General features: G+C 33.2%; 1 protein-coding gene across 29 annotated transcripts in view; it reads left to right on the top strand.

Moving 5' to 3' along the window:
• Positions 1-25,137, top strand: part of GPHN (gephyrin) — a 603,331-nt gene that overhangs the window by 408,350 nt on the left and 169,844 nt on the right. For 12 of the 29 annotated variants that reach the window (XM_048219788.2, XM_048219799.2, XM_048219798.2 and 9 more), the window contains one exon: positions 5,129-5,185. The exons of 16 other annotated variants lie outside the window; for them this stretch is intronic. In XM_048219788.2, coding sequence (XP_048075745.1) covers positions 5,129-5,185 — 57 coding nt within the window. Of the gene's footprint in view, positions 1-5,128; positions 5,186-7,417; positions 7,490-25,137 lie in introns of all 29 variants that reach the window. One more of the 29 variants, XM_048219806.2, reaches the window with a different exon arrangement.

Raw genomic sequence — 25,137 nt, 5'->3', positions numbered from 1 at the left:
CTTAATCTTGCTGGGTAGAAAATTATGTCATATTTCAGTGGAAGTTTTAAAATAAGATTTTTTCTGTTTCATACACAAATAATAAATAATTCTTAATAACATACACTGTACTACTTAAAGTTATTTCAGAGTGCCTAATAACTCTTTCATACCACACCATTGATGGGCTTCATAATTTCTTTTCACAGAGATAAGAAATTTGGGGAAAAAAACATGAATTACATTATATAAGCTCTGGCAGGAAATAACTTGCTAAAAAGTCTAATTTTGTATAGATCGTTTTGGAATCAAAGCTATTATAGAAACTTAAAGATCAAAATTAAATCCATATTAAGCTATAAATAAATGATTTCAAATGTTAATATACCATGAGAAATCAGATCCTTAAAAATGAAGGATTTCCTAAGAATAAAATTTTTTTTCGGGAAGAGGTAGATTGGTGAATCTGTGACTTGCTACCAAGATTCTGATTTTTGACTTCTCATTTCCTCATTAACCTTTGCATCTTTCCTTGATCTTCTCTATTCTTTTGTTAGTTTAGTTTATAATCATATTGCTTTTCTCCAGAAATGCATTATTTATTTTTCCTTGACATATAATTGTCACTTAACTTACTTTCATTTCTTCCTTCCCTCTTTTTTGCTTTGCCTTAATAAGTGACAAATGAAACTGGATTGCTTTATGATGAAGCAACAGTTTTATTGAAAGAGCTGAAATATAGTTAATTGAAATATTAACCAGATCCCAAAAGTATTTCTTTATTTTCAAGAGTGTGTTTAAATTTTGAGCTCTGAGGTGATAGATTGCAATATTTTCATATTATTTTTAATAGATATTTTGTTAAATATATTCTAGCTGACAATCTGAATAGCAAATTGAAATGTTTTTGACCCTCTGATTTATATCTTTTGAAATCACAATGAAATACTTATGAAGTATTTTCTTCAGGGTAGAAAAATTATTAGGGATAACATTTTTTGTTTTGCAACATTTTAATTTTCAAAGGAGATTTTTAAAAATCTCCTCCAAATCATAACTGCAATAAACAATCAATAGCTGTATCAATATATACTGAGTGGTATTGGTTAAAAGATAAATAGTTTCTGGGGCACCTGGGTGGCACAGCGGTTAAGCGTCTGCTTTCGGCTCAGGGCGTGATCCCGGTGTTCTGGGATCGAGCCCCACATCAGGCTCCTCCGCTAGGAGCCTGCTTCTTCCTCTCCCACTCCCCCTGCTTGTGTTCCCTCTCTCGCTGGCTGTCTCTATCTCTCTCAAATAAATAAATAAAATCTTTAAAAAAAAAAAAAAAGATAAATAGTTTCTAAGAAGAAAGTTTTATTTCCTCTCCTTGATACACATACTTTAAAAAAAGTAGCAATGGGGTTAGAAGTATTTGTCTCTCGGGGTAGTTCTGAATGTAAATTACAGGTAATTCTAAAAATCAAGTAATTCAATTCCTAAGGCAAAAACAAGGAAAAATGTTTGCTTAATCTGTGCCATTTTAATTCAAATGAATATAAAATATATCATGAGAAAAAGAGGAAAGATCTACATTAGTCATTCCATAAATGAGAACCTAAGTTTAACGAAAAGACCTGAGAGAGAATTTATTGTACTGAGCATTTTTTTATTGATATGTCTCCAGAAAGCCCCTGAACCTCTCTAGACCTGAGTTCAAACACAGAAAATATGCAGTCTTTTCTCATATTTTTTCACAAATCTATAGTACTAAAGAGAAGTGTGAATACATATGCCCAGTGATATGGGCACCTAACTTAATGTGGCTTTTACAAATTTCTTTCAAGTATTATATTTTGTTTTAAAAATTAATGTAAAGTTGGGTTTCTACTCCAAAATCTACATGTTTGCTTTAATACAAATTTAACATTTACAACTACTTATTATTGGCAAGAGAGGTGAGGTGAGATGGGATAATTTTCTACCTTGTTAACAGTGGAAATGATTTTACAGTGAGTTTGGAGAATTGGGCTAAATCAAAGGTAATCAACAACCCATATTGTAGTAGCATCCAGGCACTTTCTTTTGTTGCATGATATTCTAGGATTCAAGCTCTTATAAAAAAGATAAATACATATAGCAGAGTCATTTCACTGCTTTATAGGCCACATCTGGTAATTAATCCTTGCGAATAGATTCCTCTGTAATTAATCTCTGACAAAAGATTCCCAGGAGGTTGCAAAAGAGGTGATACATTGCAATATTTTCAGATTATTTTTAATAGGTATTTTGTTAAATATGTTCTAGCTGACAGTCTGAATAGAAAGTTGAAATGTTTTGACCCTCTAATTTATATATTTTAAAATCACAATGAAATACTTATAAAATTTTTCTTCAGTGTAGAAAAATTTATTAGTGATAACATTTTTTGTTCTGCAACATTTTAATTTTCAAATATATAAGCTAATAATCTCAACCAATCATAACTCCCATAATTTTTACATCCAATTCTCAAACTTCATTTATATTGCAATGATCCCATATGTAATAAAAACATTTGCAGTTTAACATCTCTTAGTTACTGATGCAAAATGTTTAGCCTCATAGACAAATATAGATAAAATTAGCTAATGATGTGAAGATCTTATAATTATCATGAAGAGTAAAGTAATTTATCTCATCCAAATGCTAATCTTTAGTGATTACTTTTAACTTAGCAAAGAAAAATAATAATCAGGCATTTGGAGTAGCTAATTTCTTTTATTTATACTACTCCATCATAATTGATGATTAAGAGTTGACTAGAATAAATGAGAGTATTAAACTAAAATCTATTGATGTTACTTTTCTCTAGTTCTCAAATTTTAGTTTATGAGACAAATCTTTTTCAAATTCTTTCTAAAGTTTTTCAGTATTAGCTATTATACCTGGTTCAGGAGCCACAAAAAAAATCACCTGATACTTGAATTACAACTACTTTGGGCTTTGATAGTAACCACATTGGTTTTCTAAAGTCGTCTTCTTATGACAGTTTCAAATTTACAAAGTCAGATTTATATACAGAAAATTTATGTCAAGCATTGACAGATGAGCTTTGTGTTCCCAGACATCTTAGTTTAAATTGGTATTATAAAAAAATAAAAATAAAAAATAAATGAGTATTATTGTCTATTTTTCACATCTAGAGTTCACATTTAGAGTTTCTTATAACTCACTAAGTTTCTGTATTTGCACTTGCATTTGGAACTGAAGTGGTTCAGGAAAAATTTCTTCCATAAATAAATACAATAACATTAAATTTCTTCCATCGATGGAAAGAGAGACAGATGAACGCACAAGACAGACAGAGACACATATATACATATACATATCTTCTTATAAGCATCAATTTTTTTCCGACCCATTTATTTCCAGGCCTATAGAGGGAATACAACTTTGAACTGGAAGTCAGGAACTGTAGGTATTGTTCCTGATTTGTCATTAACAAATAACCTTGAAGAAGATACCTCATGTTGCTGGAATTGGTGTAATTTTAAGCCTTCTAGAAATAAAAGACAATGTAGAAAATGGTGTTCATTTGTTACTAGATAACAATTCTGAAAATCTTCGCAGTTTCTGAAAGTTTTCAGAAAGCAGCATGAGGCATTAGACTATATTTTTAATAGGAAATTACCTAATTTATCTTTATAATCAAGATATTGTGAGTCTCTACTTAAAATGGGAAATCATTTTTGATATAAAATGTTCTTTAAGATCAAAGAAAATAGTACAAGAGAAAAGACTAAATATTATAAGTTCACTGCCCATTCAGAAGGGTGTTGCCATTCTAATTAGTATTACACTAAGAAGTATTGACTAAGAAGAATGAGAATTGGTGATTATCTTTTGGGTATAACATTTAGTTAATGCTGAAGAATTAGTAAAAACTTTATCAAGTAAAATCGAAAGTTGACATAATTCTTATGTACCAAGATGCTTTTTTTCAAAATAAAAATTCAATTGTCTCAGTATTATTCCTAAGCAATCTCCATATGCTATCAGAGAGATCCTAAAAGGGATAAGATAGCCTGCCTCCAGGAAATATAATTTTGTAGTATGGTCAGGTTTCTTATTTTTCCTGAGGACTTTAACATTTGGAACCTGGCATTACATCACATTGATGCTTCCTCTACTGTCTTAAAAAAAAAAAAAAAAACAATCAAACAAACAAACAAACAAACCAGGAGCATCACAGCTACCTTGACCTATGTTGGTCTGAATGGAAACCATCATTCTGCATGTGTAGGACCCAAGCATAAAAGCACTTGATCTGAAGCTTCTCATCCTTCTTCCCTACTTTTTTTGTTTGTTTGTTTATCTTCCTCTCTAACCAAATATTCTTGTTACAGCTCTATGAAAAAGCAAAAAAAAAAATTCTAATTCATATCTCATCTAGTGAAATACTTTGTGTTGAGAATCTTTGTTTTCTCATTTATATAGTGATATGAAACCAATTTTAAAAATAGTAGTTTTAGTTTCCCCGTATCTTACCCAAGAGGAAAATTCAACTGAAATAAAAGAAAGTTTTGAGGGAGTGAATGTATTTAACATTGGTCTGGCATTAAAATTTTCTGGTTGGGCAGCAAAATTGTTTAATTGGGAATCTCAGTGACAGCTGAACAACCTCAGTGCTTGGGTCAGCAAGCAGAGGAGCTTCACTCTGTCACCTACCAAGAATGATGCTTGTTAGAACTGATCTTTCCACTGAGGGAACACTCATGTTTTAGTCATACCATTGAGGTTTTCAGATATTACAATGGAATGGACACTATAACACTTAAAGAGACAAAGTTCTCTGCATAGATATATTTGTAATTCTTTGTTTTTCGTAAACCAAATGCAAATGTAACACTACTCCAGATACTGCTACATCAGAAGTCCCCAAGATAACCAAAGTAAGTGCCCATTTCCTAATCTCAGGAATAATGCTATAATGAAGACAATTCGAATGACCAGCCTATTTGCAGAGCATTTCATATAGCCTCTGGGTTAGTTAACTCCACTGCTTCCTAAGAGATACCTCAAAGAGTCAAATGATGTTTTTGCATGTATTACTTACTAATGTGTAGAAAATTTTTTAAGTTCACTTTTTCTTTATTCTGTCTTTTTTACCCATCTTCCCTCATTGTAGCAAATTAGACGGCCGGATGAAAGCAAAGGAGTTGCTAGTAGAGTTGGATCCCTCAAAGTAAATATGTTTCTAACATTTTTTTGGCAAGATTTCGTCTGTAGCCTACACTTCTTCCTTTTTGGAGGGTGGTGGGAGGAAGGGGGCTTTTTCCATTTTTCACCATCCCATTTTTTTTATTTTAATATTTTTATTGGCTGTTGGGTCATATTTTTTTGTTGTTGTTTGTTTCAGCTACACATAGAGCAACCAGCTGAAGGCAAGCTGCCAAATAACTAGCTTTGAATGGCACCACAAACAAGAGAAAGGGCAACTGTCTCATTACAGGTGCCTATGATTTGGGGTTCTAGAGTAAACCGTTCCTCTGATTGATGTCACTGACTATGTGTTAAGTTCCTGTTACACAGAGAACTAATATTTATTTTCAAAATATTATCTCCCCTTTTTGCTTTTTTAATAAAAAGTAACTAAATGTTATGTTAGTGTCATTACCATTTGTAGTTCATTCCAGAAAAAATAATTATTATGAGTTAGTAACATGTATTTCGTGTGTGTGTGTGTGTGTGTGTGTGTGTGTGTGTGTGTGTATTTTCTCTTAAGAATTAGACAGAAAAGGAATTTTATATGATGCTGGTATAATGGGCTCACATATACCTAATAGTATTTAAACACTGAATCCACTTTTATTTGTTTTTTTGAAGTTAAAAAATGGATATAACAATCAATGGAAACCAAAATATATCTAAATGTTTGCCCATTTGTGTATGTGATCTGTTAATACACAACTTGAAGATTTCTGATCTGATGGTCCCATTTGCTAGTTGTTAAATATCTGTTTGGTTAATATCTCTTGGGCACTCGATACTCTAAAATTCAATGACAATGAAAAGGTAAGCCAGTCATCACCCTTTAGAAACAGAGACCTAGCCATTGATCACTTTTAATGCTGCCACCATAAATGCAAGTTAGAAAATTTGCTGCATTTTTAAAATATGCGGAGGAGTTTCCTCCCAAGTTAACTACTATTTATATCTCAATCCCATTTGTCCTAACAGCAATAGTAACTGTTAATCAAAATGACAGACAGTTCACTGCATTGGGATATCCCCAAATTCAATAACTACCTTGAGGCCTAATATTAAGTCAATTCAAAATTTTATACACCTTCTGTTTATTTCCATTTAACAATTTATGAAACACTAATTTCTGCACTCCTTCCTCTCCTTGCCTCTTCTGCCTTCTTAATTTTACTTTTTTGTTGTTGTTTATTTGTGTGTGTGCACGCACACGAGTGCACATGGATGAGGGTGTGTCTGTATGTTTGTGTCCTTTATTCCAGACAAGCCATCTTCTCTGTTCTCTAACACTGCTGTATACTGGGTAGCGTTTTTTGTTTTGTTTTGTTTTTAATGTTTTTTTCACTAAGAATAATGAGAGGGGATGGGAAGTGTTGATTATATGCCTGTTTCAAAATCAAGGCAAGTTAAAATAGTCAGAAAAATATAAGTTTATGTATCCCAATGATATATCAGTACCATTCCTCACTGTCTACTTGTGAGGTATCAGATTTTACCTTTGTCTTTAAGGGAATATAAGTCCATTATTGTTTAGACTATGGATTAAGAGCCAGATTCAAGTGAAAAGGTGAAGTGTGACATAATTTTTTAGAAATTATTGATAGTGAAATAAAGATAAAATGGCATCCATAAGTGCAGCACCATCTGCTATAAACTGGATTGTGTGTGCAAGTGCGTGTGTGTTTAATTATCTTTAAGTTCAGCTTTTGGCTATATAGAGCTTCAACTTACAATTGTATGTTTATTATTTTTGAGTGTATATACAGTATGATTATGTATATACACATGTATATGTATAAGATCAAAGATACATGTTAGGGTTCAGTCAGTTTACTTTTATATGGTTCAGCTTTAAATCAAAAAGTGTGTTTGGGAAAAGCAAATTTCATAATTTCTAAATATTTTTACCTGTATTTCTACTGAATAGAAAATTTTAAAGTGAATCTCTAGGAGATTATAAGGATAGTTTTAGTATTTATTTTCTCCAACACTTTGGAGAGAAAACATGCTATAATTAAAATAAAATGTTAGCTTCCTAGTCACAGGTTTATTGAGCATATATTCTTGTGTTATACAAAGATTTTTGATGTTTTGAAATGTTTGCCAAAGGCAGTGAGAAATGTATAACGCTATGATCTTGTTTTTAAAAGGGAAAAGGAAAACTGAAAAGAGAACAAGTTGCTTTTTCAATTCATTTTCTGATGTTTACGTGTAGCTCCATCGAAAGCTGGAGGAGCTCAGAGGTCACCTAGAAGGCAATGTGAAAGGATACTCTCTCAGAGTAAATGTACGATTTCACTCGGTGATTTTTTTTTTTTCCTAAACTTCTGCTGACTGGTAATTCCAAATCTGATTGGTTTGTCCTCTCATCTCCATCTTTTTTACTTTCTGTCTCTTTTCTCCATATCTCTTTCTTTCTTTCCTAGCTGTAGCTTCATGCTCACATTTATGAAATAAAGATTAAATTGGCAGGGTAGAGGACACTTAAGCCACACTAACATTGCAGTTGATTTAATAACTTTATGGCTCCAATGCAAAATAAAAATTTTCTTTTCAAAATCTGTGTTTCTTACACAATTGTACAATTTTCTGAGAATCTTTTTATGAGACTTCACTTGGAGCTTTTCCATTGACCATGTCTTCTGCCCCTTGATGGATTTGTCAGCAGGATTATAAATTATTGGCTGGATCCAAGTGATAGAGCCTTGATGATTCAATTCCATTTGTTAAGGAAAATGATCAATGTTAGAGTATCATCATAGGTAATCTGGCAAGTAGACACATTTTTCTGAGTTAATAGACTTCTCTTAACTCAAACTCTTTGGGAATAACTACAAGATTCTTGTTTTTAAAATTAGGCAGTAAGCATCTTCAGTGTCATACAACATCTTAGAAATACTTGAGATAAAGGCTAATATACCCAAGACAACACTTTGAAGGTGAACAATACCTTATAGCCACTCAATACTGTACATGTGTCAGATAGGCAATACTAACAGTAGTATTTTTTGTAACCTATAGCTCAGATTCAGAATGCTTTGTCCTTTTCCTGAATATATCTTTTCAAAAGAAATGGAAATAAAATCTCTAAAGTGGCATGTGGTATAAATACGGTAGAAGAAAAGCTAAATTATTGCAGTAAATAATTTCTGGCTCTGTTTAGATCTGACATCCCATTCCATTTAAAAAGTTTCTATCAATCCTAGCCTGGATTTACTTCTCCCAAGATTATTGCCATACATTTAATTCATATTGCTATAATAGTTTTGTTATAAAGAGTAGAATAAACAATAATACTGATATGATAATTCTCTGGCTTCTCAGCTTGTTTTTAATTATGTACCGTACATAGCTATTTATATCTCTGTATTAAATTTCTGATTACTAAAGTCCAAAGTTGTTTTTATAATACTAATCCTTAAATTCTGATTGCTAAATTAAGTGATTTAGCAATTAATGCAGATGTCTCATTTTTCTGTTTTCTTGTGAGCCAGCCTTTCTTTTCTGTGTATATTCTTACAGAATTTGAAAGATCAACCATAATCACTTCCAGAATTTATTCCACTATCTTAAAAAAAAGATTAGTATGAATTTTGTGATTTAATCAGTCTAAACATTCCTGAATATTATTCTAGAAAGCCCTAAAAAGATTCTGACCATATTAATAAATATATTTAGTGTCATACTCTCTGTAACCCATGATAAGTGATTTTTTTTTCCTATCAAACCAAGACTAGAAAGTTAAGACTTCTTAAGGTCTATATGGAAGGGAGTTAGTGTTAAATTAGGATTAAATTAAAAGTTTTGTGCTTCAAAAATTACTTATACCACTTTTTGATTTATTTTTTTTAACACCTGTAGTGCATGGTACGATATATAATGACTAACCCCAATGTCTTCATCTTTTGTTTCATTTCACTGGGTCACACTTTGTTCTGATTACTTTTTTTCCTAAAAAGATTGAATATTAGGTTCATCATTCTAAGATTCCCTTTAACTAGAAAAGTATGGAGAGGAAAACTGTCAAAAGGCAAATTGTATCTTCTGTAGAGAGTTCAGCTTAGAGAAGATGCATATCAAGTATTTGGCTGAGTATTCAGTTTCTCCCCTTCCTTTTAATTCCCATTACCCCAGAATGCCTTAAAATAACCCTTGCATGTTAAAAATTGTTGCTTAGAAGCAGAATAAAGTTATTCTAACTTCCATAGCTATATTAACAGCTATATAAAAACTATATTCCTAAAATGAGATAAATTAGCATATAATGACCATTCCATTTTGCAAAAATTTATTGTAGGCATCTATACACAAGAGCAAGTATGTGGGTGCCTTTTAATTCATTGAAACATTTCTAAATAATTCAATAAGATGAAAGATTCAGAACCAGGTTTGCACTTAAATATTTTATTTAATAGTTGGAAAAATAAAACATCATTCAAATGTTTGGGGTAAGGATTTAATTAAATCAATACTTCAATTGGTATCGTCTATATGATATATTATTTTTTAGAGAGAAAAGAATCCTGCATCCTTACTTATTATAGATAATCAGTGATATAAAGTAGAATATTCTAAGATGTAATTTTTGGGATAATAATAAATTTTATTCTCAGATGAAAATATACTTTATCCTACATTGGCACTTCTATAGCAAAAAGTAGGATATGTTAGATTCTTGAATTATAAATTAAGAATGTATCATCATTTTCTATTCATGGTACAAAGCAGAAGTATTCTGAACCCCAAATGAGTTTTTAGTAATTTTAATAATAATAAAACTATCATCTTGTACCTTTACAAATTATCATCTTGTAAGCAGAGTTTGACTAATTTAATGACTTCAAAAGTTACTAAAATCCTTAGACTAATAATATGTTGAGGATAGTGACTAGAAAATAATCCCACATAAAGGAAAAAATTATCTTTACATTTAAGAAGATGTGAGATATAGATATAGATATCTATAATGGAATATTACTCAGCTATCAAAAAGGATGAAATCTCACCCTTTACATCGATGTGGATGGAACTGGAGGGTATTATTCTGAGAGAAATAAGTCAATCAGAGAAACAATTATCATATGGTTTCACTCATGTGTGGAATATAAGAAATATCACAGAGGATCATAGGAGGAGGGAGGGAAAACTGAATGGGAAGAAATCAGAGAGGGAGACAAACCATAAGAGACTCTTAACTGTAGGAAACAAACTGAGGGTCGCTGGAGGGGAGGTGGGTGTGGGGATGGAGTAACTGGGTGACAGGCATTAAGGAGGACACATAGCAAGATGAGCACTGGGTGTTATCTGCAACTGATGAATTACTGAACTCTACATCTGAAACTAATGATGTACTATATGTTGGCTAATTAAATTTAAATTGAAAAAAAGAAAAAATCAAATACATGAGTCTAGTTGGAAGAATATTAAAAGTTAGGCTTAAGATTGAAAAACAGTGTAAACAGTGTTGATAATTGGAAAACACAAGGTAATACAAACTAATACTTTATTTAGGTAATCATAAATCAAGGTAAGTTTACAAAGTTGAAGCTAATTAGAGTGATAGGGCCCTAAAAAGCTTAAGTGTTAAAGTATTCAGAGAAAAAGAACATAAATGCTCATGAAATAAAGACAAGTAGAAAGAAAAGAAAGGAGAGGAGTAAAAATACCACGAAGCCACAAATTTTATGTTTTCACTCAGTCTATGTAATGTGATAGTAAATTTCTGTTCAGCTACAAACATATACAGGTAGGTTTTAGGAAATGAAATATGTTATTTTTTTAAAGGCTTTGACACAATAAAAGGAAAGATGGCTTATGAAAACAGATTATTGACATATAAGCGAACTAGGAATTAGAAAAGCAATGAAGTAAAAGGAATTTGATAATTATAAGTACTTGCTATGCTAACATAAATAAAAGGATATGTTATTTGAAGTGGAAAAAGTTAAGGGAAGAGTTATCACTTAAAAATAAAACTATGTTTTTAATAAGTTTAAGAAAAATACCTAAATCAAGTCAGAAAGTAATGTCTTTTGAAGAATGATTTTTAAATGTTTAACAATTTTCTGAATGCTGAAATAAAACTAATATGAAATGGGATCAATATAAATAATGGATTAGGTAGTTGTGATTATATAGATTTTTTTAAGATCAGTATTTTCATTGCAGTCTTCGTTCTGAATTAGTTGTTCTTATATTCTTTAACATTTGTTTTAGGGCTTTTTTTGTTTTTTTATACTCATCCAAATAATGCTGTAACTCCAGAGTCAGCAAACTATAGCTCCTGGGCTAAATCCTGTTTCTCTTTTGTGGGCCCACAAGCTAGGAGTGATTTTTGCATTTTTAAATATTGGGGGGAAACCAAAAGAATGTCATTTCACAACATATAAAAGCATATGAAAATCAAATTTCAGTGTCCAAAAATTAAGGTTTTTTGAAACACAGCCACATTCCTTCATTTGCATATAATCTGTGGTTGCTTTTGTGCTACAAAAGCAGAGGTGAAGAGTTACAGCAAAGACCATATGGCACACAAAGTCAGAAATGTTTACTCTCTGACTATTTACAGAAAAAGTTTGCTGAGATCTTCTATAACGAGCTAGCTTGTCAAAACAGCAATAACAGAAGTAATTTTAGTAGAGGCTTTGTAAAATTATCTTCATTTTAGAGCTTGATGGAAGGAGAGCTATTCATTTTGGGGGGATGGTTTCAGATTATTCTGCCTGGAAACATATGTCTAGAAGAGTTAATACCCTGAAATCTTCTACCTTTACATTTTTAGTCATCTGTTTGCCATCGTTTTTTCTAGCTACTCTTTTTTCACATCATACCACACAAACACACACAAAGTAAACCCACCATGGTATTAACATTAAACCCTTCAAATATAGAGCTGTCATATGGATAAAGTATAGATTATAAATTCCTCTTCATTGAGGAGCCTCCTACAGAGACTTAGGGTAAAAAGATAAATCCCAATCTTGCTCTCTTAAACTTTTTAAAAATTTGTTTTTCTGTTTATTGCTTCTTTATATGTTATTAAAGATAAGACCACCTTTTGATTTCTCATATGTAACTGCACCAAAAAATCATGCCATCTACAGGAAATTTTGTACAACTGGCAAAGACACCCTCACATGATCAGCTAATACATCATATCTTAATATACAGCACTTAAAAATCTAAAAGGCATCTGCATTGAATCAGCCAACTCAACTAAAGAAAGAAAGAGTAGCTGGAGCATTAGTCCTTAAATAAGCATTCAGTAGCTTTTAAATGAGTAAACATCAGTTTGTCTATATACTCTACTTTCTCAGGCAAATCTTAGAGTCTTTTGTAGAATATTATTTGAGCTTCCTGATAAGTCTTCCTTGTTTAATGTTTTGACGCTGACTCATATTAATAATATGCATTTATTTACTCTTTAATTTATAATAATTATGTAACATCTTTAGTATCTTGATAGATGATGTCTCATAAATATGACCAGACTACAGTAATGATGAAGATGACAGTAAATCAACTTTAGTATTGTCTGTTTGGAAAACAGGCTAATTTTGCTACCTTTCACTTTATGAGAGGTTGTTTAATTTACATGTTAATATAATTCTGAGGTTTTACTTCTACTGAATAACAAAAATCTGTGTTTAGAAAAAAAAATCTCATCTAATACTTATAAAATCGCCTTCAGTACCTAAGACATCATGGAAGTGGAAATGACACACACTGTGAGGTGGTTGATGCTTATTGCAGAATTGTCATTCTCAGAATCGACTTTAATACAAAAATAAGGTATTAATAAAAGATCTCCTTGACAAGTAAATTTCCCTAGTAACAGAAAATGGAGAAGTGATGGGGGGAAAAGATAAGACTCAAACTATTTTGAAAAATAAAGTTTTTCAGTTTTATGGATATATAGAGACAAAACAAACATACATAGCAAAGTTTTCTTAGAACTAACACCTTGCTGAAGAAAATTAGATGTGTATATGGTTGGAAAAAAAGTTTTAATTTCTTAGTATGTATAGAATTGACCATATTTTAGGAAATACCTCAAAGTAACCTATTAAGTGGCAGTGATAACATATCACAGATCTTTGTGATGGTAAATATAAAACCTCCTCAACATTATTTCACACAGTTCAGTTTTTTTAAAGATGAAGAAAAAGAGTTTGTGCATTCATTTATTTATTAAACACTTATTGAGCACCTACTAAATTCTGCTGTGCTGGGTGCTGGAAATACAACTGAACAAATCAGATAATAAAGGCATTTCTGATTCCTCCACTGTGCCATCTTCTATATCTCCACTTCCCCACCCTACCTTTGTATTTTGTAACTTCATGAAGAATTTGTAACTGGAGAGTGCATAGTTAAAAATTTAACTCACCCAACATTGTAACAACCTAATGAAAAAGAGGCCAGAGAATTGAATATAGTAGTGTGACAATCTAGAAAGTAAGAATAGGCCAGAAAATTACCAATTCAGCGTATGAATTTGAGTATAAAATAGCTGTTGTTGGATGCCTGGGTGGCTTAGTTGTTAAGTGTTTGCCTTTGGCTCAGGGCATGATCCCGGAGTCCTGGGATCAAGCCCCACATCAGATCCTCCGCTGGGAGCCTGCTTCTTCCTCTTCTACTCCCCCTGCCTGTGTTCCCTCTCTCGCTGGCTGTCTCGCTCTCTGTCAAATAAATAAATAAAAATCTTTTTAAAAAAATAACAACTTTTTAAAAAATCAGTGAAACATTCTGATAAAAGATAGGTTTGGACAAGAGTTTTGTGTTTCAATTTTTGTCTTTTATCGTTTTTTATTGATATATACATTAATGTATCATATATACATACATGTATATATATGTGAAGATTCAATAGTACTGCCAATGGAATAATAGGAACAGGACATCAGAATCAGAATACTGACCCGGCTTTGGTGCCCTCTTTAAAAAGCAATATGAAGATGTACAGTAGAGCCTTCATCTTATAAGTAACCTCACATGTAGTTTGCTAGTGTTATTAAACCAATGAAGATCAATGTAATAGTACCACAGCAGAAAAATGATCAGTATTCTGCTTTCCAGTTAACTTTAATGAGCGTCTTCTCAGCAAGATCTGATCAAAGTGAGTCATCTCTGTCATGGATTTTTTTTTTTTAAGCCAGGTATTTTTTTATCACAAGGTTCTCCTCAAATAGCTTGAACCTTGAGATTTCAAACTCAGGTGTCTGCTTATAAGCCTGTCGTGTTATCTGGCAAATGTGTTGGTGATGGAGCCATCTGATCTTCTGAGACCCTTACTGTGCTATCATTTCCTCTTTAACAGTGTTTTCTTTTCCCCACTGCAAAACCAGGCTCGGCTTCCCTCGTGCTCATCTACCTATAGTGTATCGGAGGTATACTTTGCACGTGTTATCTTACATGGTCAACAACATGCTCGCCCTCACCATTTTTCTTATTTTATTTTCCTTTTGCCTTAATTTATTTTGCCTTGCACTTTGCACTTGGCTGAAGGGGATAAGGGTACCAAAGGGGGAAAGTTAGCTGTTTCAGAAGGAATTTTCTATATTTTTATACTGTACAGTTTTCTGAGTAACTTTTTTTTTGGCAGTCACTGTATCATGTTGAAATGGTTAAGTGTAAATAGCCAACTTGATTGTTACCACCGCTTTAATTCCATAAAAATTCCTTTGAGCCAGGTAATTTGTTATTAAACTAATATTGGCTAAAGACAAAGATTCTGGTTTATAGGCCTGTGTAGGTCTCTCTGGTAGCTGAGGATTTACATTGAATTAGTGACAGTCTTGTCCCTTTAACCATAGATACAGCATCTCAAATTGGCTATTAAATGAAAAGTTAATATGATTCCCATGTTTTTGTATAAAAGGGAAGACCAATCCCTTTTTTAAAAACATTAGGTTACTCAGGAAAATAGTTTCTTTGATACTTGTATTTGTATAAGGTTCTTATAATCTAGAGGATTACTTTTATAATCTCATGAAATTCATGTTCTTTTAACAAAATATTTTATATGACATTTGAGCTATGTTTTTTGCCTTCTTAGGGGCCTAATTTCTTATTCTTACTGTGTAAAATCGTAGCGTACGTGTGTTTCTGTTTTTGTGAAACAGATGCATTGAAATATTAACAGATTTTGAATATCCTTTAAGTTTACTTTCCAAAGCAGGGGGGCACTGTTGAGTAACTAAGAGAAAAGAGTATTTGTGCCTCAAAATATGGCTAGTAAATAAAAGGACTTTAATATCCTATGAATTTTAAGATCCTAATTTTTTCCAGACAAAACACATTTCTACACATATTTAGTATTGTTGGCTTAATTCTGATTGCAGAAATATTATCTCAAGAAGTCAGGCAAAAAAACAGAAAGATGGGCACTATCTAAAATACCAGGTAGCGTATGCAGAATCACAGGCAGGATAACATCTTTTGACTTTAAAAGGAATAGCATGATTAAACCAGTAGCCTCACAAGGTTGAATTTATTGAATAAATAGTATTACAACCATCTTCTTTAATTTTTCCTTTGCAAGTTACAGCTGTTTTAGATTTTTTTTTTCTTAAAACTGATTTTGTAGAGAATTAATTTCTTCTTGAAATATATATCTGTAGGGAAAGGAAAGTAATGAAAAGCAAATAAATTACTTGGGATATCAGCAGACTTTTGAGAGACAAGATTAATATCTCATCACCACATTTTCCATAGGTCTTTTCTTAATTCCCCAGGATTATGATTCCCAGTGTGAAAAATATATAACCCATTTCTTTCTGACACTTCATCCAGGCAATTCTCCATTTCCCATGAGAGTGTATAAGAAGTCTACCATTGGCATCATCTTCAATCACAGCCTACAGCATCCATCAGGGTATTACTTTCTCTGTGACAGCATGTGTGCAGGAGGGGTCTCAGGTTGGAATGTGGTTCTGGCTTCTGGGGGGATGGGATTGTGTATGCTGTAGCATTTGCTCCCTAGCACTCAGCTCTTAAATGAACTCTGGCTTTATCTGGATTTGTTACTTTCATTGTGACACATTAGCTTTATTTATTTGTCATGGAATGTGTTTCTCTCTTTGTCATTTGTGGTAGGGTTTTTATATTCCCAATGACACATCTTTGTGTACCACATATGTGGTATTTATGTTTAATTTATAATGCTATAAAGACCAATAAGACCATGAATAACTGCTTAGGGAATCTAATATTCATGATAAGGCTCCAGAAAGAATAACCTTCCATAATTTTTTCTATTTCATCTAAAATTGGTAAACAATTGTTTTATAAAATTTTAGACTATGAACTTAATAATTAGAATTTCAAGAAATGTCCTCATGTTTCAATTTTTCATATGGAAGCCTCTTGATGGGACTGTTGGTTAAGTGTATTTTTTATTTTATAGCATCAGTGGAGGTAGCCAGACTTTCCATGATTCCTTCTCTTCTTTCCCTCACATTTATACCATCTTCACTGACCTTACTACTAAAGGAATAAATTCTCCAGTACCTAATATAGCACATTGGCTTTATCAATTTCATGTCACTATCTTCTGTGACATTCACAAGACCAAAAAACAAGCCATGTTCAAAAATGAGTCTATCCATGAGTTGTTCAAGAACAAGATAATTTGTAACCTTACCTGACTAATACTGCTCAGCAAATATTATTCCATGTAGTTGATTGCCCCTTTGTAAAAATTACAATTCACTTACTATGTGACAAGCTCTGTGTTTGACATCTCATTGATTTTATTTCAGTTAGTCTTCACTACAGCTATTTAGAGAAGATATTATCATCATCCTGACTTTACAAACCAGGAAACTGAGCTCAAAGAGGTTAGATATCTTGCCTTAAGTCACAAAGCTTCCGAATGAGTGTCAGAAAATTGTTTTTTCTTAAATACCATGCTTTCTGCTGTTCAGGAACTATTAAAAGTCATCAGCTCTGCATGGCATGCAATAGTCTTGTGTTTTCACAGTATGTATTTACCTGGTTCAGGCTGATCATATAGTTTTTGGTCTTATCTTATGAGAGGATTTAGATGTATCTGTAAGATACAAAGCTTTAATGCAAGGAAATATTAGAAAGACCTTCCCATTGTAATTTATTATACTTATTTTTCTTATATTTAGTCATTCAATAAATATATATTGAATACCTACTATTTCTTCTTTAAATGTAATTGTAGGGGCGCCTGGGTGGCACAGCGGTTAAGCGTCTGCCTTCGGCTCAGGGCGTGATCCCATCTTTCTGGGATCGAGCCCCACATCAGGCTCCTCCACTATGAGCCTGCTTCTTCCTCTCCCACTCCCCCTGCTTGTGTTCCCTCTCTCGCTGGCTGTCTCTGTCTCTGTCGAATAAATAAATAAAATCTTTAAAAAAAAAAAATGTAATTGTAATCTGCTAGCTTTGTCTTGACCTTTGGAGTTGGCTTCACATTTAGAATGCATAGAATATCATGAATATAATGAGATCAGTGTCACAGGTTGTACATGGTTGTTCATCCCCTCAAGTCAAGTAAAAAAAGAAAGAACTCACCTTTCAAATTCCCAGCTAATCTCACCTTTGCTCCAGCATTGTTCCAGCAGTGTTCATTTTTTAAGATCCTTTGAAAAAATTGCTTCAGAATTCACTTAGTTTAGACAAAAGCCGGAATTAGTACTATCTCCTTATGGAAATAGTGCTCTTTCTGACTGATTCGAAAAAGCTGAAATATGCACTAGATATAACTCTTTTATGATTTCTAACAGTAGAAAAATAATAATAATAAACATTGAAGCCTTTAAAACCTTATCTTTAATGTCTTAGATTTCTCAGTAGCAAGGTTGATTTAGATAATTTGAAATTTTGAAGTTAAATTGATTTTTACTGTTGTGTGGATAGAGACCAAAATTTAATTTAATTAATTTAATTTATCTTTTTAAGATTTGGTTGCTTCAGTTGGTTGAGCATTTGACTCTTGATTTTGGCTCAGGTCATGATCTCTGTTGTGAGATCGAGCCCCACATCAGGCTCGGCACTGGGCATGGAGCCTGCTTAAGATTCTCTCTATCCCTCTCCTTCTGCCCCTCCCCCCACCTCTCTCTCTGTCTCGAAAAATAAATAAATAAATAAATAAGTAAATAAGAAAATTAAGTACATACTTTTCTTTTACATCCAAATTAAGTGCCCCAGCCATAAAGGTAATGGGAAAACACATTTGACAGGAATATTTGATAAATCTATCTAATCAAAACCTTCTTGGAAAAGAATTGAAAAGGATTGACATTTTTTAAAAAATGATAGGTACTTCTGTCTACTTGGGCATACATTTTTAAATTTCTATAATAAAAAGATTTTTTTAAACTATTGTAGTTGACACTAGTGAATTTCTGCTTATCCTCATGTGCTGCCTTATCTACTCTGATCATTTGAAATACAAAAGAGGTCATCAATGAAAATAAGGCATGAGAATTTTAAAGTTTAAGATGAGGAAATATTAATGAATGGATAACAAGGTTAGTAAGTTTTTTATTTAAGTGTCTTAAAACTAAGGTGGAGGCTATGCATATCTTTGAGAAAGAATTATCTCCCTTTTAATTCTTCTAATACATACAATGAACTTGTAGCCAGATCTACTTTCAAATCCTGGCTTTCATAAAACAATGAACTTGGCAAGTCTTATGGGAGGCATTCAAAAAATATTTAGGAAATGGTGAGTGAATACTTAAATCATCAGTCAACTTTTCTGAAGTTTATAAAGTTTCTACACCTGGGTTTCAGGGAGAATTGTAATTTATGTAAAATCTAGTAGAGTCCCTGGACATAGTAAGCTTTAATTTATTTTTCTTCTCCTCGATTACGTAAGCTCTAATCACCTCAGACTTGGATTATTACAGTAGCTCTTCAATTGGATTCTCTTTGTTAGTCCTTCTTTCTTCTTAAATCAGACTAATCTTCCCAAGCACTACTTTAATTCCCATCAGTTATCTAATTTAAAAAGCTATAATAGCCTACCTCTGAGCTATTGTATCAAGAGTAAATGCCTTTCTGCCTCTCTCCCAACATCCTTTATACTTTGGCCAGCCACTATTCATCCGATATTATTTTCTAGTGACCAACTCCTCCCAGTTTGCCCAGGACTTTTCCTGATTTTAGCACTTAAAGTACCACCTCCTAGGACTATTTTGGTTTAAAACTGAAAGTTCTGTACTCCAGGAACCCCCTCACTCTGCCAAACAAGGACAATTGGCCATTTATTCCCTATCATGTACCTACCAACCAATCAAGGGGGCCTTCTTGTTATGTTATATTCCTTCTTTCTTGTTGGCCATTATTTGTGCTATTTTGTCATTCTGAAATGCCCTCCTACACTTCATAACTCCATTCTACCTTCCTCCAGAAAACTCCTACTTACCCCTAATCATCCTCTAAAGGGAATTTCAACTGTGCTTATAGACAGTATACTGCTATACTGCTTTTCCTCCTATTTGACTATTTTACTAGCGTTCCTTATATGTTGATGATCAATTTGATTCACTCTCAGATTCTCATTTCATTTCTCACTATATATCTGCATTGCCCAGCACAATAGCTGGTAGCCACATGTGGCTTTAAATTTAAATTCATTAAAATTAATTCAGTTTAAAATTTAGTTTTTATTTGCAGCAGCCACATGAAGTACTCAGTAGTCAATGTGGCTAGTGGCTACTGTATTAGAAAGCATAGATATAACAATGGAATATTACTCAGCTATCAAAAAGAATGATTACCCAACATTTGCAACAACATGGACGGGACTGGAGGAGATTATGCTAAGTGAAATAAGTCAAGCAGAGAAAGACAATTATCATATAGTTTCACTCATTTATGGAACATAAGAAATAGCAGGAAGATCAGTAGGAGAAGGAAGGGAAGAATGAAGAAGGGATAAACAGAAGGGGGAATGAACCATGAGAGACTATGGACTCTGGGAAACAAACTGAGGGCTTCAGAGGGGAAGAGGGTGGGGGATTGGGATAGGCCAGTGATGGGTATTAAGAAGGGCACATATTGCATGGTGCACTGGGTGTTATATGCAAATAATGAATCATGCAACACTACATCAAAAACTAAGGATATACTATGGCGACTAACATAACATAATAAAAAATTATTTAAAAAAAAAGAAAGCGTAGATATACATTTTTATCACCACAAAAAGTTCTCATAATCGACCATTGTTATAGTTATGATCATCACCATTCATCATCATTATTACTTCTATTTATATAGCATTTACTTTGGTCAAGGATAATTCTAGGAGCTTCACATATATTACTGTCACAATATCACTGTCACTATTTGGTAACTACCTTGCATCAACTATCTATAGCCCACATCTCTCTCCAAAGTTATAAGGACCTTGAACATAACTCAGCCCCCAAATTTGTTCCTTCATGCACTGTTTCAATATATAACATTATGCAATGACTCAGACTGGAAATCTGGGTTTTATCTAATATCCCTTATGACCAACCATAACCTAAGTCCTATAGATTCTGCCTTTTTGTATCTCTGGAATCTATGGCCTTCTGTCTAGAACTACTTTCAATGATTTAGTTGGATTTCTCATCTGGATTACTAGATTAATCTCCAAACTGGTTTCTCTATCGTCATCATTTATTCCATGACTATCTCTAATCCATCTTTACATTGGTCACCGGAATGAACTTGTTAAAATGTTAATGCAATCATACCATTCCCCTATTTAAACTCTTTCAGTGGCTCTCCATAACCCTTAGGAATTGGCCCTTACTTACCTCATCAAATGTTCCTCTTACCACTCCCTATTATGGTTAAAATTAGCTTCAGCCACACTTTTTTGCCATTTCCCAGTTGCCAGGGTCCCTCATATCTGAATTACGCTTACCTTTTTCTCTGACTTTTTTCCCTTTTTCTTCACCTAACTAAATTGTAATTTTCCCTTAAAATTCTGTTCACACATCCCAGCTCCAGGAAGTCATTCCTCATAGTCTCCGTCCAACTCCTACCCCCATCTGAGTTAAGAGCATCTCATGCATATCCCCATAGTAGTTTATACTATCTTCTATGACTGCATTTAAAATGTGTTGTAATTATATGTTTACTTAATTGTTTTGATCTATTGTATTGTGAGCTCCTGGAGACCAGAGATTGTTTGTTTTTTTTTAACCTGTAAGTCAGAGGCTAGATCAATTTGAGGTAAACAGTAGGTATTCAGTAAGTGTGCGTTGAGTGAGTGATTGAGTGAATGACATTTAATTATCCCCTAATGGGTATATTTAAAATAGCATTCATTCTGTTAATTAGATTATGAAACTTGGTTGGGTAAAGACATTGACTTAGCTCCTTTTGGGTTTTACTCCTTTTCCCATCTAGCACACAGCATTTATTAAACACATATTGACCAGATCATGAGTTAGAACCCAGTTTCAAATATCCCATTATGTATATGTCATATGTCCCGAAGATTTGCATGCATGTTGCTGATTTCCAAAAATATATAGTAATCTAGATCAGTACTTCTGAAACGTTTTAATTCTACTCTGCCTGACTGTTCCTACAGTATACTCTAATATTCCATTTTTAAAATAAATAACAGGGATAGCAGCCTAATTTCTCTTGAACGTGGGCTCAAATAATATCAGTTACTCTAATCTCTACAACACTAAATCCTTATTGACCTTGGATGTTATAGGAGAAAAGAGGGTCTCAAACTGTAGAATTAACTTTCTCTCCCTGTTGTTGAAACCTGAAACTTACCTAGAGCAGGATGGCTTTATTCTCTGTGACTCCAGTCAGTCCCCGTGACATCCTGTTTGAAAAACACTGGGAACTAAAGTTAAAGTCATGTTCTCAGGGTGCCTGGGTGGCTCAGTCCTTAAGCGTCTGCCTTCGGCTCAAGGCGTGATCCTGGAGTCCTGGGATCCAGCCCCGCATCGGGCTCCCTGCTCTGCTGTGAGCCTGCTTCTTCCTCTCCCACTCCCCCTGCTTGTGTTCCCTCTCTCACTGGCTGTCTCTCTCTCTGTCAAATAAATAAATAAAATCTTTAAAAAAAAATCATGCTCATAAATTTAGATGGGGATTCGTATGGGAATCAGAATTGGTACACAAAAAAATATAGAAAGCTGAGGTTTATTGTTAAGCCAATAGGAATTATTCCTTAGTTAGCTTTAAACAAAACTGAAGTCAGAATCTAATGTTATTAATAAGTGAGTTGTACATACCCCTCTGATTAAAGCTTCTTCATCTATTACCAAGACACAAAGGGAGTATTGGCAGGCAAGTCAAAAGAAGGATCAACATATAAATTTCCAGTGCTCTTTTTTGTTTTTATTGTTCCTATCCAGTAGTGAAGGAAATTGACATCAAAGTGAATTTTACTCTTCACTGGGCTGATGCTCATCCTTCTGTTTCTTCATGTGCCTTTATGTACCACAGACCAGCATTTTGTCTCCATTTCTCTTCTTCTTTCTTAACCCAATTGTCTCTTCTATATGGGAGGTAATACTAATACATGCTTGCACAGCTTCCAATAAATTACATAAGTTTAATGAATTCAAAATAGGTCATGGTCATATGCTGCTTTGGTTCATACTCATAGATTTACAGACAGATTTGGTTTACTACCAATCCTGCTCTAATTTTTAAACATTCAGATAAATATCTTTTTGACTACCAGCAATGTAAATTTTCTTTGCTTGTTCGCACAAGCATGCATTTGGGTATAATGAATTGCATAACCTAGATTTCAGTAAATGGAATTATCAGTTTTCTCTGGTTACCTTTTATCCTCCTTTCAAAAGCACTACTAGGTAGTTACCCAAAGAATACAAAAATACTAATTCAAAGGCATGTATGTACCTCAATATTTACAGCAGCGTTATCTACAGTAGCCAAATTATGGAAACAGCGCAGGTGTCCATCTACTAATGAATGGATATGGAAAATGTGATATATATATATGTATATATATAATGGAATATTACTCCACCGTAAAAATCTTGCCATGTGCAGTGACATGGATGGAGCTAGAGAGTATTATGCTAAGTAAAATAAGTCAGAGAAAGATAAATACCAGATGATTTCACTCATATATGGAATTTGAGAAACAAAATAAATGAGCGGGGGGGGCGGCAGGAAGAGAGGCAAATCAAGAAACAGGCTCTTAACTATAGAGAACAAGCTGATTGTTACCAGAGGGGAGGTGCTTGGGGGACAGGTGAAATAGGTGATGGGGTTTAAGAAGTTTGCTTGTGATGAGCACCAGGTGTTATATGGATGTATTGGATCAGTATATTGTATACCTGAAACTAATATTACACTATATGTTAACTAACTGAATTTAAATAAAAACTTTAAAAATAAAAATAATTCAATTACATTCCCTCTACTACAAAAAAAAAAAGGGACTTCCTTTCACAACCAGGATTCCTTTCACAACCAGGATTCCTGATCCAAACCACAGAACAAGAAGTGATTTGTGTGGCTGTTTTCTCAAGCTCCTGCAAAGATGTTGCCATTCTAGATTAATGAAAGAGAAGTTAATTCATTACAAACAGTGGATATATAGTGCATTAAGGCTTAATTCTCTCCTAGAGCTGTGAAAGATACGGTAGTTCTGTCTCTGCTTTTACATAGTTCAGTACTTTTAAGCCATTTGGGAAATCTCCATATTATCTTTTTCTTTGATACTAAAATCTCTAAATAGCCTCATGCATACCATGTGATTTTCAGATTTGAGAATGTGAAGGATGTTTTTATTTTGGAGGTTTTTTTTTTTTTTAATAAACTCCTATATTTTCCAAAAGAATTAAGAAGTTTAACCAAAGTTCTCACCATATTCTAAAGATGTTCATGCTTTGGCAGTTATTAATATTTTACTGGTTTTCTCACAGTATTGAAGTAAACTTACTAAAGATCAATTCAGCATAGTACTTAGAAGTTTCAGTTTGTGCTACATTTGAATCCCAGCCCTTGATCTGAAACCCAATCCTGCCTCTTACTAGCTTTGTAATATTAGGCAAGTTAACTTGTCTGCATTTCATATTCCTATAAAATGGAATGATACCACCATTTTAGGGGACCTTAACTATTGAATTGGTGCAGTGCCGGATATGAATAAGTACTCAGTGATAATTATTATCAATACCGATTGTTATACCAAAAATCCAAAGGTTAAAATTATTTTTAGCTTGAACTAAAATATGTGAAACATATTATCTGCTACATTTGTCACACAGTAAAATATGTTTTGCATTATGGTTATTAGTCACAACCTGACTAAAAAATCAAGTATTAGCACACTATCAACTGGACCTAAGTTAACATCAACATTTGTACCATTCCTGCTTTGCTGCTTTTTCCTAACCATTGTCAAAGTATATCGAATATGATATATATAAACATCTATTTTTGAGATGCGTCTTTCTTTTCATTCAGCCAGTTGGCTGTCTTCTCTGGTTTTTCTTGTCTTTTTCTCCAGAATCATAAGAATAGTACCTTTTTATTGTAATTGTTATTTTAGGGTAGGAAAAAGTTTTCCTCGATCCTCTTAGGATCCCTGGTTGTGCCTGAAAATTAAACTGACAAAGACAGATTAATAGGAGAGAAACATAACAATTTATATAATGTAAGTTTTACAGAGCCTTCATTAGGAAATGAAGACACAAAGAAATAGTTAAACCTGAGTGTTTTTATGCCAGGTTTGATGAAGGGAGGACAGTCATGGAGAATTATGATGGGGCAAAGGATATGAGCTAAGGGTAGTAAACTGGGGGAAACTTAGAAGAACTGTTCATTTTGATTCTTCTCAGTGCCCCTCCATCCTGGAGATAAGGATGCTCCTTTCCTTGGGGTACAGGGAAGGCAACTCTTATGACCTGTTTCAGGGGTGAAGGGGAGGGGAAGAACAGAGAGACCCTCTTGCTT

This window comes from Ursus arctos, unplaced genomic scaffold (assembly GCF_023065955.2).
Source record: "Ursus arctos isolate Adak ecotype North America unplaced genomic scaffold, UrsArc2.0 scaffold_25, whole genome shotgun sequence".
Lineage (NCBI taxonomy): Eukaryota > Metazoa > Chordata > Mammalia > Carnivora > Ursidae > Ursus > Ursus arctos.
Note: the sequence above shows the minus strand (reverse complement) of the source record. Positions and strands in the feature narration are given on the sequence as shown.